Source organism: Nesoenas mayeri, assembly GCF_963082525.1.
Source record: "Nesoenas mayeri genome assembly, chromosome: 3".
Classification (NCBI taxonomy): domain Eukaryota; kingdom Metazoa; phylum Chordata; class Aves; order Columbiformes; family Columbidae; genus Nesoenas; species Nesoenas mayeri.
Genome location: NC_137544.1, coordinates 798,936 through 811,661, shown reverse-complemented (window position 1 = coordinate 811,661; position 12,726 = coordinate 798,936). Strand labels below are relative to the sequence as shown.

At 68.3% G+C, this 12,726-nt stretch overlaps 1 protein-coding gene across 1 annotated transcript in view; it reads right to left on the bottom strand.

Annotated features, from left to right (window-relative positions):
* DNMT3A (DNA methyltransferase 3 alpha) overlaps positions 1-12,726 on the bottom strand; it is a 41,448-nt gene that overhangs the window by 11,205 nt on the left and 17,517 nt on the right. The window contains exons 4-6 of the mRNA XM_080341604.1: positions 8,437-8,776; positions 4,317-4,363; positions 3,526-3,672 (exon numbers count right to left, since the gene is read on the bottom strand). Of these exons, the coding sequence (XP_080197730.1) occupies positions 3,526-3,672; positions 4,317-4,363; positions 8,437-8,776 (534 nt within the window). The remainder of the gene's footprint in view (positions 1-3,525; positions 3,673-4,316; positions 4,364-8,436; positions 8,777-12,726) is intronic.

Sequence of the window (12,726 nt, the reverse complement as noted above, 5' to 3'; positions counted from 1 at the left end):
GGCAGCCAGGCCGAACCGGGCAGTGCTGGCTGTGGCTGTGCCGGTGCCCTGAGGATGGTGGCGAGGATGAGGTGGCCACAGCCTGTCACCCATAGGCTCCACCGTGTCCCCTTTCTCTCCCCAGCACTGGCAGCAGGAGCAGGGTCCTGTGGGACCCCGGGCAGGGCTGCGGGTGCTGGTATGAGCCCTTCGGCAGTGCCCAGGGTGCCAGGCCGAGCTGCGGCATGGCTGTGACGGGTGCCAGCGTCACCCTCCTGCGATGGCTGTGGGGAGTGAGTCTGTCACGGACACCCAGCAGAGCCCACGCAGGAGCCACAGCTGCGAGGGGACATGTGGGGTGCCCGGCACCCCAGGACGGAGCTGCCAGCCGCAGGGCGGGGGGTCCCTGGGACCCCAGACAGGCGCTGTCCTGCAGAGCCGTGGCACCGGGACCCCTTTGTGTTGCAGAGTGCAAGGACAAAGGGATGGATGGTGTCACCCCCGGGCGTGGGAGCTGGGAGGGCTGGGGGGGTGGGAGCAGAGCACTCCTGCCCTGTGACCCCCACCTGGCCCGTGGGGCAGCACTCTGGCCAAAACACCCTGCCCAAGGCAGCCCCTTGGGACCCCAAACACCCCCCAGCCAGAGGAGGGGGTGGTGACAGCGTGGGGTGCACCCGGGACCCCCTGGTGAGGGGCGCCAGGCACTGCGGGCCATGGCGGGAGCGGGGGCGCCCGCTGGAGCTGTGCGAAGAGCCAGGAGGGACCCGAGGGGTCTGTGGGCGAGGGGGGGACAGGGCAGATGGGGGACAAAGCCCCAGCACAGGCCTGGGCCCCCGGGGGTGACAAAGCTGCCGATTCCCGCGGGGGTGGCTCCTGCTTTGTCCCCGGGGAGGGGGAGGAAATCTCCCATTGACGGTCGTTAAAGCGCGATAAGGGGATGTGCAGGGATTGGGACACGGTGACAATCAGCCAACGCTCCTGCCCCCAGGCCACAGGCAGCTCTGCCAGCCCCGTCCCTGCTCCTGTCCCAGTCCGGCCCTGTCGCTGCTCTGTCCATCCCCATCCCCTTTTCTGTCCGTGTCCCTGCTCCACCCCCCTCTCCATCCCCTGTCCCTGCCCCATCTCATCTCCATCCGCATTTCAATCCCCATTTCCATCCCCATCTATCTGAATCTCCATGTCCATCGCACCTGTCCTCCTCCTCGACTCATCCCCACCCCATCCCTATCACAGAATCATTTTGGTTGGAAAAGTCCCTCAAGATCATGAAGTCCAACCATAACCCACCCTGTCCCTGCCCCATGTCCTGAGAACCTCAAGTCCGTCTGTCCAGCCCTCCAGGGCTGGTGACTCCAGCACTGCCCTGGGCAGCCTGTTCCAATGCCCCACAGCCCTTTGGGGAAGAAATTGTTCCTAACATCCAATCCATCCCACCCAGCGGGCAGCAGCAAGTGGCCCCAGGGCTGCGGCGGGTGAGGAAGAGGAGGGAAGGTCAGGGGGGTTGGGGCCCATTTGTCCCTGTGAGCTGTGCCATGGGGGGGCCCTTCCCAGGGAGGGTTTCAGTCCCTGAGCCTTTGGGGACCCTGGCACGCCAACCCCTCCATGGCACAGCCAGTACCGCCCCGGCACTGCGGGAGGGCAGGGACACGGAGCCATGCGGGCTGTGGGTGGCACGTCCCATCCCCGGGGACCGTGTCGCTGACACCACCACCAAGTGACAAGTGGCGCTGGGCACGCGCTGTCAGCCGGGATCGCGGGAAAAAGGCTGATCCCGTCAGAAAACGACTCCGGCTTTCTCGCCGTAATGAAAAGAAAACACTTGCTCTTATTAGAAAAATACTGGAATGCTGCGCGCTGGTCCAGCATTGTTTGAGAGTGAGGCTCCTCAGAAGAAATATCTTCATTTTTTAAGCATTTTTTCTCAATTATTTTTGGCTGACGGGCAATTCTGGCTGACCTGAAGCTGCATTTGCTTTGGCGAGCGAACCTTGTATTGGAAAATTGTTACTCGGCGGCTGCAACCAGCAACCTCCCCGGCTGTGCCAGCTGCGGTTTGCTCCGTGCGCTCGCCACGGTGCGGCACGGCCGGCAGCTGCCTGCGCTGCCTGGCGCACGGTGCGGGCACCACCAGCCCATGGCCGGAGCCCACGGCACAGGGTCCCACCCGTGGCGCTGCCGGCGGCAGCTGCAGGGTCTGCTGGCAGCCAGAGCGCGGCTGCACCGGGACCTGCAAACATCTGCACTGCTGGTGCCCCCCACACCAGGCAGCGGCAGCAAGCCCCAACCACGACCCCACGTTTGGCAATCTGCAGCCCACCCACGCCTGGGGGTGCCCACCCTGGCTGGGGTACCCCAGGACACCCCCCGGCTCTGCCCTGCCAGAGCCTGTGCCCATGGGCAGCAGCCACACACAGACCCTGGGGGTCTGGCAGTGACCCCCGTGTCACCAGCTGCCACCCCCGTGCCTGTGCTGGCCACCGCAGGACGAGCTGAGCCACGAGATCCGTCGGCACAGTCACCCCAGCCGTGTCAGTCCTGCGCCCCACGGCGACATCGCGGCTGTCTCAGCCATGCCCTGTGCGCCATGGGGACAGCCTGGCTGTACCCCGACTTCGCTGTGCTCTGCAGGGACACTCGGGTCACCCCAGCCGTGCCCTGTGCCCCATGGGGACGCTGCAGCCACCCCAGCCGTGCCCTGCTGGACGCCCTGGCCGTGCCAGCCTCGCCCTGTCCCCATGCGGTGCCATCGTGCCGGAACTCGGCGGCGCAGGGCTATAAATAGCACCAGGGGCGGCAGTGGCATGAGGAGACCCGTTGCCATGGAGACGTGCTGGCAGGGGGGCTGGCGCAGAGAACGGGGTCGTGGGGTGGTGGGGATGGGAGCCCCACAGAGCCCCTGCCCCACGGCACCCCCCGAGCGGCCACTGGCACCACGGTCTGCGCCAGGCCCCCCAGCTCCTGCCGCAATCCTCCGCCGGGCCGCCGCGGCTGCGTCACGGCGCACGCTGGTTCCCCGGGAAACCAGCAGGAACGGCACATCCCGGCACATCCCGCGGGAGCAGGAAGGGCCCCGCGCTGCCCACACCGGCGGCTGCGCACACCGGGGCCCTGGCCCACGGCTTCTGGTGGCCCCCGGGGGGCAGAGGCGGGGGGAGCGAAGCCACCAGTCCTGGCTGTGCTGTGAACCGCGGTGTGGGCAGCGCGGTGGCACCATCGCCGCTACCATCCCACGGGCAGTGCCGGCTCTGCAGCCAGCCCCGCAGCACGGAACAAGCCATGGTGCCCCGCAGCAAGGCTGCCCACCTTACCCGCCCTGTGCTGACCGTGCAGCCAGCCCCCGTGGCACTGCCGGCAGCCAGCAGAGCGCTCTGAGTATGCCGCGTTTTGCCGGAGCCCTGCTCGCCATCATTAACGACGTCGCAATTAGCCGTGCGAGCCTTGGAGACAGCGAGACACCACGGGGCCTGGGCCGTGCGGCGCGGTGCAGCCCACCCCCTCCCGCACCACCGCCGTGCCGCGGTGCCCCCCGCCCGCGGCGGCTCTCACCTCCCTCTTCCAGCGCGCCAGCCACTCGTCCCGCTTCCTCTTGCTGATGTAGTAGGGGTCCCCGGCCTGGAAGGTGTGCCGCTGCATGGGCCGCTGCCGCAGGCTCGACTCCCAGCCCAGCCCGCCGCGCAGCCGCCCGCGGGAGCCCTGCGCCGGGGAGAGAGCAGGCTGAAGGCTGCGGTGCTGGCGCTGCCGCAGGCACCAGGGATGGCAGCACGCGGGGAGCCGTGGCCTGGGACAGGCTGGGCTCTGGGGACAGCGGGGGGACACGCAGACGAGCCGTGCCGGGGACTGGGGGTGGCACCTGCTGGGACCAGCCAGGGAGGTGGGGACGAGAGGCACGGCCTCCCTGGCCCACGGCTGCAGCAAGACCGGGTATACCAGGGCCGGGCATCACACTGTGCCTGGCAGCACCGGGATGGCACCACCGGCACGATCTGCCTGGGGAGGTGGGGGCTCTGCCTGGGGAAGCACCGTCCCACGGCAGGGTGGCACTGCCTGGCCACGGCTCGGTGCCGCCTGGGCCCAGTGCAGGGTCAGGCGCTGCTGGTGCCCCACCGTGCCGGTGCCCCACTGTGCCGGTGCCCCACCATGTCGGAGCCCCGCCGCGCCGGAGCCCCGCTGTGCTGGTGCCTTGCTGCGCCAGTGCAGGAGCCCCCGACCCCCATCCCACCGGGATCTCCGTGGCTGCTGGTGCGGAGGGACAGGGCTGCCCATTCCCCGGTGGGCTGTGGGGCCATGTCCAGTGCCGGTGGGGCCGCGGTGCAGCCCCCAGCCCAGCCCATACTTGCCTCCATTTTCAGGCTGTCGAAGTTGTTTTCCTCCTTCTCGTCCTTGCCTGCACACAGAACAGAGAGAAGCCATCAGTGGGGGCAGCTCGCGGCTGTGGGGCTGGGGGGGAAGGGGTCCCAGCTGTGACCCCCAGCCCGGCCTGGGGAAGGGTCCCCATGGCCACCGTGCCAGGCCTGGGCTGCGCTCCCGGGGGCGCCGGCTGCTCCTGAACCCCCTCCCTGTGCGCCAGCCTGGGAGGCTGGGGGTGCCGGGGGCGGCCCCGCTGGGGCCGGCGCGGCGGGGGAAGCACACAGAGCCCCATCGGCTTCCTGTGCTAGCGGCACATCTTTGTGCTGCAGGTACGCGCAGAACCGCTGCCGGGAAGGCGGCTAAAAATAACCCCGACAGTTCCTGGGGCTGCAAACCTGCACACAGCCCGAGCTGCCGCGGCCGGCGCTGGGGCTGCCCCGGTGTGCGCACATGGGGACACCCCCGTCCCGCGCCTTGCCGCGGCCGTGCCGGGCTGCTGGGACCCTGCAGTGGGGGGGCACCTCCGTCCCAGGGGCCATCGGCATCCGCGCTCTGCCCTGGTGTAAGAGTCAGTCTGAAGAACACTATTGAATTATAACCCCTTGGCATTTTGGTTGCCTTAATTTTGCGCTTTGAGATCAAGGTAAACGAACCATCACGAGTCCATCACCAAATGGACCGCGACACCCGGCCACCCTGGCACAGAGCGGGGCTGCATGGTGAGGGGGGCTTGGCCGGGACCCCCAGAGACCCCCACGCTGTTCTGCTGCAGGGCACAAACCGCGGCCACCCACCCAGCCCTGTGTGACACCGGACAGTCCCTCGCGGCACATGTGGACCCGACGCCCGCGGCAGCCGGTCCCCAGCCCAGAAGCAGTGAAGCCAAAGCAGGAGAGCAGCCCAGAGCCCGGCTCGAGTGCTGGGGACACTTGGGGACACAGCGGGACAGGAAGGGGTGCGTGCCCGGGGTTGGCTGGGGGACCTGCCCCCCCAGCCCCTGCAGGCAGGACGATCTCAGGTGGGGAAACTGAGGCACAGGTGAGGGACGGGACCTGTCCAGTTCTGAGAGGCTGGTCCCCTCCAGCACCCCAGGCACCAGCACCAGCCGAACTGGGGGACTCTGAACAAACTGGAGGCCATAGAGCTGGCATTGCCCCCGCCGAGCCCAGTGCCAGGCCGTTACCAGCCCCGCGGCTGCAGCTCCTGCCTGGGCATCCCGCACATGCCCAGCACGGCCGGGGCCTGGCACAGCCGCGGCTCCTGCTCATCCCGGCGCCCCACGGCAGCACCGCGCCCCACGCTGGCACAGCCACGACACAGAGTCACCAACTGACAGCAGGATCCTGGCTGAGACCTTCCCCCCGGGGATTTCAGCAGGGACAGGACCCGGGGCAGAGCTGGTGGGGCAGCTGGGAAACGGTGCTTGGGCAGCGCAGGAAGGGCAGGACCGGCCCCGGGTGGGGGCAGCGAGGGGTGGAGAGCCGGTGGGCCAGGAGCAGCGACGGCGCGGGACAGGGTGCGGGATGCCCGGGGAGCAGGCGGGGCTGAGGGCCCCGGGAGCAGCAGCGCCGCCGGCAGGAGCCAAGCCTGTCGCTGGAAGGTGACGGTGGCGCTGCAACCTCTGCGCAGACATGGCCGAGGCGCTGCAAATGGCTTCCAGGGAAGGGCACGAGCTCCCGCGGCTCTCGCCGCTCCCCCAGACGGGCTCTGGGTACCCGGGGCTGCTGCTCCAACGCCACCACCGGGGCTCCCGCCGCAGAGCAGCGCCGGGCAGGCGGCACACGCCGCAGAGCGCGGCCGCGTTTGCAGGAACGCGCCGGAGAGGAGGGAGGGCAGGAAAGAGCCTCTGGGTGACGGGCGGGCCTGCCCGGCAGAACACGGGCTGTGCTGCCCTGCCTGCGCGGGGAGGGGAGCAGGAGGGCGAGCACCGCGAGGAGCCTGCGGGCACCGCGAGGAGCCTGCGGGCACGTCACCGCGAGACGGGCCCCGTCACGCCGAGGGGAAAGGGCTGAACACCCGTCCTGGGGCTGGAGGTGGGACCTGACACCCCGGGGCTGCCAGCACCCACTGCACACTGGTCCCCACACTGGGGGTGCTGCTCCAACCCGCGCTGGCTCAGCCTGGCTGGTCCCGCTCCCCTTGGCCACCGCGGCCAGCCTGGCACTGTGGCTGCGCCATGGCCCAGCCCAGCAGGCTCCCCGACCGCCTGCACCGCGGCCGCTGCGGCTTCTCTGCTCCCCGAGCTGCCGCCTCGGTGCCTCATGGCTGCAATAGCGGCTGCGTCGCTTGTCTGCAGCCCTGCTCTGCCCGTCCCCACTCCATCAGAGAGTCATTTGGGTTGGAAAAGCCCCTCAAGAGCATCGAGTCCAACAGTTACCAAGCCCTGGCACTACCTCATGTCCTGAGAACCTCATGTCCGTCTGTCCAACCTTCCAGGGCTGGTGACTCCAGCACTGCCCTGGGCAGCCTGTTCCAATGCCCCACAGCCCTTTGGGGAAGAAATTGTTCCCACATCCAACCTCAACCTCCCCTGGGCAACTTGAGGCCGTTTCCTCTGCTCCTGGCGCTTGTTCCTGGGGAGCAGAGCCCGACCCCCCTGGCTCCAAGCTCCTTTCAGGCAGGTCAGAGATCAGAAGGTCTCCCCTCAGCTCCTGTTCTCCAGCTGAACCCCCCAGGTCCCTCAGCCGCTCCATCACACTTGTGCCCCAGCCCCTCACCAGCTCCGTTCCCTTCTCTCCACTCGCTCCAGCACCTCAAGGCCTTTCCTGGCGTGAGGGGCCCAGAACTGCCCCAGGATTGGCGGTTTGGCCTCCCCAGGTCCCAGCGCAGGGACGGTCACTGCGTCGCTGTGGTTTGACCCTGCCCAGACATGCCCGGGGGGTCTGCAGGGGAGCTGAGGGTCTCGCAGCGGGCAGGGGGCAGGGCTGGGAGCCCCCCCTGAGCTGTGCACATGGATCCACACCCGCGCTCATGGACACGACACACCCGCGGGCCGGTGCAGCCGAGCCCCGCTGGGGCCCCCCGGGCAGCCCCCGCACCGGCCGCTGCCCGGGACCACGACATGGGGCTCCGGGACGGAGACCCCAGCGCCTCCCTGTGCCCGTGTCACCCCCGCACCGAGGAGCGTGTCCCCGTGCTCACAGGGACCCGCCCGGGGTGCAGTTTGTGCCCGTGGCTTCTGATCCCATCTCTGGGCACCCCTGGCAGAGCCCGGCTCCCTCTGCCTGCCCTCCGGCAGGTGTTTCCACACCTGGATCCCATCCCATCCATCCCATCCCATCCCATCCCATCTCCAGGCTGAGCAGCTCCAGCCCCTCGGTGGCCCCTCACTGGGCTCTCTCCAGTCTGTCCAAGTCCCTCCTGTACAGGGGAGCCCAGAGCTGGGCCCCGTGCTGAGCAGGGGGCAGGATCGTCCCCCCCCGCCCTGCCAATGCTTTGCCCAGTGCAGCCCAGGGTACCATTTCCCTGACTTGCCCAAGGACCTGCTGCTGCCTCATGGTTGGTTTGGTGCCCACCGGGACGCCCAGGTCCTCCCCACCGCGCTGCTCTCCAGTCGGCATGTCCCTGGCACACACTGGTGCAGGGGCTGGTGCTCAGTGTGGTGCTGAGCCCACGGCCTCGCCTACTCCCTGCAATGCCCAGGGCAGCACCGGCACCAGAGCTGGCATCTCTCAGCACCAGGACAGCGTGTCTGCAGGACCGCACCACGCAGGTGCCGCCCTCAGCAAGCGCGGGGCTGCCAGGCAAAGCGGCACAAGCACCGGCGGCGGTGGCACGCACCAGGGCACGCTCGTGTGCGGGCAGGGGCACCAGCATGGGCTGCGCTGGCAAGACAGGGACTGAGGTCCCTGCCGCGTCCCTGCAGGGAGCAGAGCCCAGCGGAGAGGGGGACGCGATGGGACCAGCGCGAGGGCAGCCCCTGCTCTGATCCGCGCCTCCACCCCAACCCCACGGAGCACAGATGGGCTCAGCCCTTCCTCCACCTCCTCCTCCTCAGCCCGGGGGCCGCTGCAGCCCGGTCCCCTCCCGGGACAGGGCCCGGGGGTCCCTGGCGGCACCGCGGGCAGAGCCGCACCCCGCAGCCGGGAGCCCTCGGCGCTCAGGTCTTACTTTTCTCTGCGGCTTCCAGGAGTTTCCTCCTCCCGCGTTTCTTCTGGGGGTCGGAAGGGGCCAGCTCACCCTCATCGGCCGGGGCGTCCAGGCCCTCCTTGGGGGTGCAGCGGCCGTTCTCCAGCGCCCGGCCCGTCTCGCCGTCCGGCAGGCTCTCCGTCTCGTCCTCCTCGGGCCGCCCGCCCTTGGGGCTCGCGCCGCCCTCCTCGGCGCCCTTCCACGGGGCGCTGTCCCCCTCCACGTCCCCGTTGGGCAGCGGCTCGGCAGGGCTGGCCTCCGGGCAGGGTGGCGGGCACTTGGGGACAGCCGCAGTGTCTTTGGGGGTGTCACTGCTTTCCACCTGCCGAGAAGGAGAGGGAAAGGAGTTGCGGCGGGCGCTGGTGGGGGGACACGGCTCCACCAGCACCAGATCCCACGGCAGGAGCCCTCGCACCACACCCCATCTAGCCCTGTCCTTGTCCCCGTGGCCCTGTCCTGACCCCACTTCCAGCTCAGACAGCACAGCAGGACGGGTGTCACCGGTGCCATGACACAGCGCTGTGACATGGTGATCATCTGGGGACAAATGCACATTACACATAAAAGACCAAGTTCCACGTCCTGCATCTCGGCACACGGGGCTGCCGCTGCCTGCGGGCGGGACAGGGCTACACCGGCACCCTCAGGACCACGCACTGTGCCATGGGACCTGCAGGACCAGGACAGAGGGACACGACACCGTCAGGAACAGGACACGCTGCTGTGACAGCCGCAGGATGAGGACAGGTTGCCACGGCGCTGTCAGGACCAAGACACGCTGCCATGGGACAAAAGGACCAGGCCAGGCTGTCAAAGCACCTCAGGACCAGGACACACAGACGTGACAGCCACAGGACCACGACATGCTGCCAGGACATCCTCAGGAGCAGAACACATTGCCATGACATCCTCAGGACCAGGACACACGGCCACAGCACCTTCAGCACCAGGACACGCTGCCATGGCACTCTCGGGACCAGGAGACACCACCACAACATCCTCAGGACCAGGACGTGCAGCCACAGCACCCTCAGGACTGGACAGCATGGCGTGTCACGCAGGCAGGCAGGTGACCCACATCACCCGTGACAGGCTCCTTTCCAGGCTTAAATGGGGCCATAAGAAAGATGGGGACAGACTTCTGAGCAGGGTCTGTTGTGATAGGACAAGGGGTGATGGTTTTAAACTAAAGGAGGGAGATTCAGGCCGGACATGATGCAGAAATTGTTTGTGCTGAGGGTGGTGAGAGCCTGGCCCAGGTTGGCCAGAGAGGTGGTGGCTGAACCATCCCTGGAGACATCCCAGGCCAGGCTGGACGGGGCTCTGAGCAGCCTGAGCTGGTGCAGATGTCCCTGTCATGGCAGGGGGAATGGAGGAGCTTTAATGGTCCCTTCAACCCAAACCATCTGTGATTCGATGGTATCACAGGCCACATAACATGATGATCAGCAACAAAAACAGAGCAGAGGGGGTTGGGTCAGTGTGACACCTTCTGCTGAGGAACTGGCACAACGTTGGCCCTGTTGGCCTCCTTCCGACCCTTACCAACACTCGGCCCTGTCATCACCACCATGAAGCTCCAGCCACCCACCGCCTCTCCTCCTGCCCTGTCCTCCCCGATGGTGCACAGCCACCCACGGCGCGCCCAGGACCAGGACACACCGCACGGCAGCTCCAAGACCAGGGCGAGTGGCCAAGCCAACCTCAGAACAAAGACACATTGCAGTGACACCCTCAGGAACAGGACATGACGGCATGGCACCCTCAGACCAACACCACATTGACATGACACCTACAGGAGCTGGACACACGATGTGACACGCACCCTCAGGAGCGGGACACACCACCATAGCACCTTCAGCACCAAGACACCATTCCCTGGCACCCTCAGGACCAGGACACGAGGAGATGACACCACGAGGACCTGCATACATTGCCACGACACCTTCAGGACCCTCCACGATGCCCTCAGGGCCAGGATGGCTGTGCGTGGTGTGCGCAACAGGCAGAGCCGGCCACTGTGGCCTGTGCGTGTGACAGGAAGGGACAAGGCGTGTGACAACCACATGTTGGTGTGCACGGCGGCCAGGGCAGCTGTACGGGTGTTCCTGCACAACCGGCAGAGCCGGGGACTGTGACATGTGTGTGGGCAGGGGTGACAGGCAGAGCCAGGCCCCGTGACAGCTCTGTGTGCACATGGCTGTGCCGGTGTGACACACGGCTGTGACACACTGCGAGTGTGAGAGTGACGGCGAGCGAGCGTGACAGGCACAGCCGGAGCCTGTGACGTGCACGTGTGACAGGCGGGCACAGCAACACCCACAGAGGAGCGTGTGTGTGTGACAGACAGGTGAGTGTGTGACAGGTGTGTGTGTGTTACAGGTGTGTGTGTGTTACAGGTGTGTGTGACAGGCAGGTGTGTGTGACAGCCATGTGTGTGTGTGTGACAGGCGGTGCCGGTGCCCATGGGAACCATGCAGCCATCCCCAGCTTGTGGGTACAGTGGCAAACGCGTGTGAGTGTGACAGCCAGGGGAAGGACCGGCTGTGTCGGCACTCACCGGCACTCACCGGCATGCCGGGCCCCAGAGCACGTCTGCGCGACAGGCAGCGCCAACGTAAGCGTGGCAGACGGCAAGGCCGCGGGGCTGGGGATGCCATCATCAGTCCCCTGCCACACTGGCAGCCCTGGGGGAGCAGCACGGCACGGCACAGCACGGCAGAGCACGGCACAGCACAGCACGGGCCAGTGGGAGCGGGAGCAGCAGGGGCAGCGCAGTCAGAGCGAGAGGCGCAGCCGGCCCGGCGGTTTCCGTGGCAAAGGAGAGTGAAAGTGCTGCTGCGTCACTGCGACAGCGGCGCCGGGCACACGGCGCAGCCGCGGCACGGGGGGCTCTGCCCGCGCTGCCTGGCCGGGCCCCCGCCGGCCCTGCTCCCGGTGCCCCCCAGGAGTGCTCCCGGGGGTGACCCACAGCACCCGGGTGCCCGTCCCCGGGGCCTGGCCCTCGCGGCACAGCGCAGCGTTCGGCCACCAGCACCGTCCTCCCCCGGGACCCCGTACACCGCCCGCGGGCGTGGGGCACCCAGCCCGGCCTCACGCCACCCCGGCCCCACGGCCCGGCACCTGAGGCACAGACCCCGCGGTGCCGGGAACTGCGGCGGTGACACCCGGCCCCATTTCCTGTGCCGCACACTCACCTCCGGCAGCTCGTGCCCCCCAGCCCCACACTCAGCGCCCACCCTTGTTCCCCAGCCCCACAGCGGAGGCTCCGCAAGAAGCCGGGAGCGCCGGGGGCTTTGCAGGGCCCAGGATGGAGGGGGAGGCCCCAGGTTTGCTCCCAGCCCGGCCAAGGCACAGCTGCGTGCATGGGGAGGGCAGGCAAGCCCTGCCTGTGCCCTGCCTGTGCCCTGCCTGTGCCCTGCCTGTGCTCTGCCTGTGCCCTGCCTGCCCCTGCCTGTGCCCTGCCTGCCCCTGCCTGTGCCCTGCCTGTGCTCTGCCTGTGCCCTGCCTGTCCCCTGCCTGTGCTCTGCCTGTGCCCTGCCTGTCCCCTGCCTGTGCTCTGCCTGTGCTCTGCTTGCACCCTGCCTGCCCCTGCCTGTGTTCTGCCTGTGCTCTGCCTGCCCCTGCCTGTGCTCTGCCTGCACTGGAGCAGAGCCCCCACCTCTGCCGGGGGACACAGAGGGGAGGTGGCTGCAGGGACCCTCCTGCCCGTCCCCAGCAAAGTCCATGTCCCAGGCCGCAGCCTGCGGTGGCAGAACGCCAGGAGCAAACGCCAGGAGCAAACGCCAGGAGCAAACGCCAGGGCGCCAGGAGCAAAGGCCGCGCTGCCAGCCAGGCTTGGGTGAGCCCACCCTGCCCTGCCCTGGGGCCGCCAGGAGGGGACACCAAGAGTGGGGCAGGAGCTCTGGGGGGTGGCAGGTGGGGGAGGAACCTTTGCTCCCCAGAGCTCCCCGGATCTGCACCATGTGCCGCTTACCACGGTGCATCCCCACCAGCTGCCGCGCAGGCGCCTCTCCCTGCGCTGGCGGCCACGGCCCCGCGGTGCCGGCTGCTTCCTGCCGGCCCGGCCGCCCCGCTGCTGGCACGGCCGCTGCCACCGCCTGCCGCCGGCCCCAGCCCCGCGTGTGGGCGTCGGGGTGCCGAGGGGCCGCGAGTGGAACGGGGAGGAGGGGACAAGCTGCTCCGCAACCTGCAGCGGGTTGTGAGGGGCTGTGAGGTGGGAGGGGGCGCTGGGGACCCTCGCAGGGCGTGCAGCAGCGCTGGTGGTGCCAC